Source organism: Pipistrellus hanaki, assembly GCF_964339955.1.
Source record: "Pipistrellus hanaki genome assembly, chromosome: 19".
Lineage (NCBI taxonomy): Eukaryota > Metazoa > Chordata > Mammalia > Chiroptera > Vespertilionidae > Pipistrellus > Pipistrellus hanaki.
In genome coordinates this window covers 21,788,012-21,794,969 of record NC_140521.1, presented here as the reverse complement: position 1 = coordinate 21,794,969, position 6,958 = coordinate 21,788,012, and the positions used below count along the sequence as shown (strand labels likewise).

The 6,958-nt window shown below is 46.4% G+C and overlaps 1 protein-coding gene across 10 annotated transcripts in view; it reads left to right on the top strand.

Moving 5' to 3' along the window:
- The first annotated feature begins 4,038 nt into the window (after positions 1 to 4,038).
- Positions 4,039 to 6,958, top strand: part of CIT (citron rho-interacting serine/threonine kinase) — a 158,038-nt gene continuing 155,118 nt past the window's right edge. For all 10 annotated transcript variants that reach the window (XM_084868241.1, XM_084868249.1, XM_084868245.1 and 7 more), the window contains exons 1-3: positions 4,039 to 4,118; positions 4,990 to 5,098; positions 6,341 to 6,482. In XM_084868241.1, the coding sequence (XP_084724367.1) occupies positions 5,003 to 5,098; positions 6,341 to 6,482 (238 nt within the window). In that variant the 5' untranslated portion in view covers positions 4,039 to 4,118; positions 4,990 to 5,002. The remainder of the gene's footprint in view (positions 4,119 to 4,989; positions 5,099 to 6,340; positions 6,483 to 6,958) is intronic.

Sequence of the window (6,958 nt, the reverse complement as noted above, 5' to 3'; positions counted from 1 at the left end):
CCTAAAAGTGAAGTTGTTGGGTCATAGATTCTGTGTTTAACTTTTTGAGGAACTGCCAAACGCCATAATTTTACATTCTCACCAGCAATGAAGGAGGGTTCAATTTTATTGCACGTCTTCAGCAGCACTTGGCATTGCATGTTTTTATTTTTATTTATGATAGCCATCCTAGTGGGTACGGAGTCGTATCTCATTGTGGTTTTGATTTATACTTTCCTAATGACTCATGATGTTGAGCATCTTTTAATGCACTTATGGGCCATATTTGCATATCTTCTTTGGAGAACTGTCTATTCACATCTTTTGCATATTTTAAAGTTGGGCTATTTGTCTTTTTACTGTTGTGTAAAAATTCTTTATACATTCTGGATATGAGACCCTTATTAGATATCTGACTTACAAATATTTTTCCCTAGTCTGTGGTTTGCTGGCTTTAGATTTTGCAAAGCATTTCACATTTCTTAGCTCTTTAAAAAAAAAAAAATTTATTGATTTTTCACAGAGAGGAAGGGAGGGAGATAGCTAAAACATCAATGAGAGAAAAACATGGACCAGCTGCCTCCTGCACGCCCCCCACCGGGGACATGCCCGCAATCAATGTACATGCCCTTGACCGGAATCGAATCCGGGACCTTCCAGTCCGCAAACCGACGCTCTATCCACTGAGCCAAACCGGCTTCAGCTACATTTCTTAGCTCTTAATGTCATAATAACTATGCTTAAATTTAGACTCAAAGGTTAAGTGATTTGTGTTTTCCAAATTTCATGATTTAAAAAAAGTTATCTTCATGTGCCACTTATACTACTATCAACTTAACATTTTCTTTATTCACTTATTTTATTCCTTTTAAGCAAGAGTGGAAGGGAAGAGACAGAAACATTGATATTGCCTCAGGTGACACAGGATGGAGCCTGCAACCAAGGTGCATGACCTTGGCCAGGATTGAACCTGGGACCCTTCCATCCACAGGCCAATGTCCTGTCCACTAAGCCAAACTGGCTAGTGCTCATTTTCTTTCTCCCTTAGCCTTACTCCAAGTGATATAAGCTGTGAAATACCTGGTTTGATGGACCAGCTACAGTTCTCCCTGGCACAGGGTAAAATGTAACAAATGTATGTGACCTGAAAGTGTTTCTCACACCGGTGGTGGGAACACATTTAGGAGAACAAGTGATGCCTGGGCTATGGCTCCCTCTTAGTGTGCACGCAGCTGGTGGTGGTCATTTTTATTATTTAGAACTTACCTGCAGCTAAAATAGCTCCAGGAACTGTTTCTTACCAAAGGGACCAGAATAGCATTGCCTCTTTGTGGCTAGCTTCTCAGATTCCTCTTTTTCCCTTTAGGAAGATGGTATGTACAATGCTCAATGTTCCACTCCGTCTGGTTTGAATCTTATTCTTAAGTCAAGTCCCCTATCTCTTTAAGGTGCATTGGCTTACCTCTGCTTGCTTTCTCTCCCGGGTGAATGTTCTGAGGGCCATCCCATTGATTTAAAGTTTCGGGTATTTGCTATCACATTCCGCCTGCCACAGCCCTCTGCCGCCTCCCCTGCCACAGGACTCATCAGCCTTCTCAATTGTTCGCTTACAGCCCCGTTTCCCCTATCACACTTGGCTCCTCAAAAACAGGCAAGATGGGAGTTCTTTTCATATTGGTGCCCTCAGTGCTTGGAATAATAATTTTTTTTAAATAAGCGAATAAGTGGTAATTAAATGCAGGAACATCACAATGTCCCTCATTATGACTCAGAGCTGGTGAACTTTGTCCAGAATCCCCGTCACGGCAATCATCACGGATTCACGTTCAGCATTGAACTGGTCATCGTCTCATTTTGTGCAAGAACAAATGTCCAATTTCCTAACAGTCTCGTTCTAATGACGGTTCCTTCCATTTGGCCCATTTGGCCCATTTGGCCGTGCTTGTCCTTTTCCTATTGGCACAGCCTCTATTGTCCCTCTTCACTCTCTTTCCCTCCCACACTCTGTGCAGGGACTACCCCTGAGGGAAAAGCTAGCGCTAATGTGGCTTTTGCCTTATGTTTCTTTCTTCCTTTTGCTTATTTCCTATCTTGTTTCACAAAGGATTCACTGTTCTACTGGGACATTAATAGGGTATCAAAGTAGGATTCGGGGCAATGCAAAAGGGTGTTGTTTAACATTGCATTCTAATTTAGGAAGAATAAGACTTAAGATTCTGGTCAAGACTTCTGTTTGTGACACCTGGAAACTAGTTTGCTGGACTAGAAAAAGCAGCAGAAGCATTGACTAGCTCCATATTCCCAGCTTTTCTGTGATTCTTTTTTTTTTTAATCCTCACCCAAGGATATTTAAAAGTTGCGGGGGGGTGAGGGGGAAGAAACATCGATATGAGAGAGACACATAGATTGGGGCTGGGGAACCTGCAACTGAGGTACATGCCCTTGACCAGGAATTGAACGCTCAATTCTTTGGTCCATGGGCTCATGCTCTAACCATTGAGCTACCACCCAGGGCCTGAGATTCTTTATATCAAGGCAAGAGCTGTCTAGAACCCTATTTTGGTCTCCCCTCATCTTGCCATCCACAAACTTAGTTAAGCCTCTCAGGCCATTAGAAACATTTCTTATTTTTATACATTGTTCTGGACTGGGTTGGCCCTTGAAAATGACAAAAGCAAGGGCTGGGAGAATGTCTAATGTCTTCTGAGAAGCAGGTTTTGTGTAGAGGAAAGGATTTGAAGTCATATAGTCCCAGAGTTCCAAACCCAGCTCCAAGCCTAAAGCTGAATGACTCAAGATCAGTCCCATGATCCCTCTAAACTTCGATGTGTGCAGTATGGATTACAGTTCCTCCCTCTCAGGGTTGTGGTGAGGATTCACTGAGATAAAGTGCTTGGTAAAGTAAGGAGGGCTTGATAAATAAGAGCTGTATTGTCTCAGAAATGAGTAGCCAGTTATATTTTGGGGGGAAAAGTGTATTAAGCAAGTCTGTAGCTTTGGTTTTGTGTTGATATGTGCATATGTGGTGCATGTGTGAATGTGATAACACATTTCCAGTTCTATCTAGTGTAGGGATTAGAAGAGTAAAGAAATTTTTTTTATATACACACATAGAACATATATAAACACAATGGAATAATTATAAAATCTCCATTTTATTACCACCCAGGTTAAGAAATAGATCATATCCGTACCCAGACTCCCTGAAAGGCCCCATCACAACTCCAGGAAACCACTGTCTGGCCTTTTGCGTTCTTATGGTTTTACCACCCGTATATACATCCCTCCCTAAACAACTTTGTTTTGTCAGCTTTTGAAATTTATACTAATAAATCATACTTTATTGTTTTACTTCCTTCATTCAGCATTGTTTTGAGACCTATTATGCCATTGTGTGTAGTGTAGTTTATTCCTTTTCATTGCTGTTTGAAAACAGGACAAATAAGAAATTATCCTTTCTACGGCTGATGGATATTTGGCTAGCTTCCAGTTCTTTTGGCCCTTACACCACTCAATATTATTTGTACATTCTTGTACATGTCTCCTGGTGTACACAGTTAGGCATTTCTGTAAGATATATGTCCAGGAGTGAGTTGTAGACTGTGCGTATATTCAATTTCAGCAAATAGTGCCAAGACTGTACTAATTTACACTCCCATCAGTTATGTATGAATGTATGTAGAGTCTCTTCTTTGAAAGTTAGACTTTAGCTAAGATGGAAAAACAAGACCAGGCGGAGGCCTGGCTGCCTTCCTCCTCGCTGGTGGCCTTGAAAGCAGGAGACGCTGCCCTGGCCACTTCCCCAGGGATCCTAGGCACAAACCGGCGTCAGTAACCCCTGCATCCAGTTTAACCGCCAATTTCAAAATTCCTTGGCCGGCCCTGCCGGGTTAGTCCTTCCCAGATTCCCATTGGTCACCAGTCAAAGGAAGGAGCAATTTGATTGGCTCCCCTTTACCCTCACTCTGTCCCTTTAAGGACCTGGGCGGGGCCTGGGTGGTACGCAGATGTCCATCATAGGTAGCGGTCCTCTGATTGGTCCAAACAGGGTTGGGACCCACCCATTCGTCCCCGAGTTCAAACGCGAAGGCGGGAGGCCGGCGGCGGAGCTCGGCGCTGACGGGCGGGGTCCTCTGAGCGTGAGTCTGAGCCCCCCCGAGCCCAGTTCTTCCCACCCGACTCCCAACACGGCGGAGGGCCCCCGTCACCCACACCAGTCCCGCTTCGCCTCCCGCTGCGGGGAGGGCGGCGGTCCCGCCCTCAGGGCTGCGGCGGGAGTGAGAGGGGGTCAGCTGTGGGGGTCGGGGGGTCAGCTGTGAGGGTCGGGGGGTCAGCTGTGGGGGTCCGGGGGGTCAGCTGTGGGGGTCCGGGGGGTCAGCTGTGGGGGTCGGGGGGTCAGCTGTGGGGGCCCGGGGGGTCAGCTGTGGGGGTCGGGGGTCGGCGAGCGGGGTCCGGAGGGTCAGGATGGCGGTGCGCGCGCCTCTCCCACGGGAGCCGAAGGGTCTGCTGGGGGCGGAGGGGCCCGGGGCGTGAGGAGTTGGCCCCATGGCCTTCTGCGCCGCCTCCTGTCAGCATGACGTGCGTGCGTTCTTCCGACTGGTGGAGTCCGGCTGCCACTTGCTACCTGTGTGACCTTACCTCCTCAGTGTCGTCACACCCCGGCATCCACCCACCCCCTGCTTCCTCCGGCCTCTGTCACTCTGCTCTAGCCCCTCGGCCTTCCTTCCTGCCATCATTAGAGAAGGCCAGCGCCTGCCTCAGAGCCTTAGTGGAGCCCTGGCTGGTCCCTCTGCCTGGGGTGCTTTTCCTTCTCCAGTGATCACAAGGCTTGCTTACGGCGGATAGAAAGCTGTTTTTTGTTCGCCCTCCCCAGACTGAGTACCCCAAGGCCCCGGGTGTGGTGGCCGACCTTCACCTTCCCATCCCTGCTATCTAAGGAATATCAGGATCCTTCAGCCCTTCCTTCTCACCTCGTCAGCGCACCCTTGACCTTCTCCTTTCTCCCTTCAGCACCTGCGGGGAGATGTTGAAATTCAAATATGGAGCCCGGAATCCGCTGGACACTGGCGCTGCTGAGCCCATTGCCACTCGGGCCTCCAGGCTGAATCTTTTCTTCCAGGTAACAGGCTGCCAACTCTGCTCACCTGAGTTTGTTTCCTTGTCACTCATCTTTATGTTTATTACAATATTGAGACCAACCTAGGAGACATCCCGTTCTCATGCAGCGTCAGCAGGCATAAATATGGAGCAATGCTGCTAGATCTGTCAGTTTTTTTTTTTTTTTATAAATATATTTTATTGACTTTTTACAGAGAGGAAGGGAGAGGGAGTGAGAGTTAGAAACATTGATGAGGGAAAAGCATCTATCAGTTGCCTCCTGCACACCCCCTATTGGGGATGTGCCCCACAACCAGGGTACATGCCCTTGACCAGAATCGAACCCAGGACCCCCCAGTCCGAAGGCCGACACTCTAGCCACTGAGCCAAACTGGTTAGGGTGATCTGCCAGTGTTTTAAGAGAAGCCAGAAACATCCCCTTCTCCTACCGTTTTGGTAAAATCTGATTTTTCAATATTGGCAGATAATTCAAATTATTTTACATATCACAGGCCAAACAAAACATGTCTGTGGGCTAGATACAGTCTGCTAGTTTGCAACTGTTGCTCTAGATCAGGAATGAATTCAGCTTTAGAATAGTTACTCCCTTCATCACACTCTAGATTAGGGGTGTCGAACTCAATCAGAGAAGGGGCCAAAATCTAAAATCCAGCCTAAATCGCGGGCCGAATGGTACTGAACAGTCATAAACTGACAATGTCATAAACTGACAGTGGAGTGCAGTGATGACAGCGCGGTGCGGGCCACATTGCAAGGCCTGGCGGGCTGGATTTGGCCCGCGGGCCTTGTGTTTGACACATGTGCTCTAGATTGTTTGAGTGAATTAAAGACACTGAAGTTATACTAATAAACCTCTGGGCACACATGAAGGAAATGGCAGTCCTTGTTTCCTGTAGTAGAGACATGGAGACATGTCCAGACCAGCAGGGTCCAGAATGAATGTTCCCTTGGGCCTCAGACCGTTAAAAAGAAGGGCCTTTTCTAATTAATGGACCTTCACGTGATGTTTTTCTTCCCAGATGCTGGTGAAAGAAACCCACAGTAATGGAATCGTACAAGTGATAACTTAATGACTGTCAATTGATGTCTCTATAAAGAATGAAGCTACAGAATTGGGCTGTTAGCATGTGTCGTGAGCAGTTAGTCAAGTTGGTGGCTTGTAATTTACTCTGTGTGGATGGATGTTATTGATCAAAGCTTTTCATTATTGACAGTGTCTCCATCTGCTGTTTGCTGTTTTTAGGGGAAACCACCCTTGATGACTCAACAGCAGCTGTCTTCTCTTTCCCGAGAAGGGATATTAGATGCCCTCTTCGTTCTCTTTGAAGAATGCCGGCAGCCTGCTCTGATGAAGATTAAGCACGTGAGCAACTTCGTCCGGAAGTGTAAGTTGGGAGAACTGTTTCTTGAAACTGTTCCCCTGGAGAAACCTGGGAGGATACCACAGGCAGAATGAGTCAGTGGTTGCTGAGAGTGGGAAAGAATTCTGCTCTTAGGCCCCTTTTCAAAGTCAGCTTCCACCTGTTGTAGCTGGGAGACCGGATAAGTCAGGCTTCTTGTTCGCAAGCGACAGAAACTCATCTCAAACTAGCTTAGGCCAGTAAGTGAGAAATCCAAGGGTGGGTCAAACTTTAGGCATGGCTGGTTCCAGGGACTTAAATATTGTCCTCTGGCCTAGTCCTCCACTCACTCAGCCTGGACTGCTCCATTAGGCATAGTGAGCACAATGCTTAAGTCCCACAATATTTAATTTTAATAAGTTTAATTTATTTTAACTTAATTTATTTTAAAGTCATAAGGAAATATGTATTGTATATAGAAATAATGTATAATGGTTCTGGATTATGATTATATTTGTCAT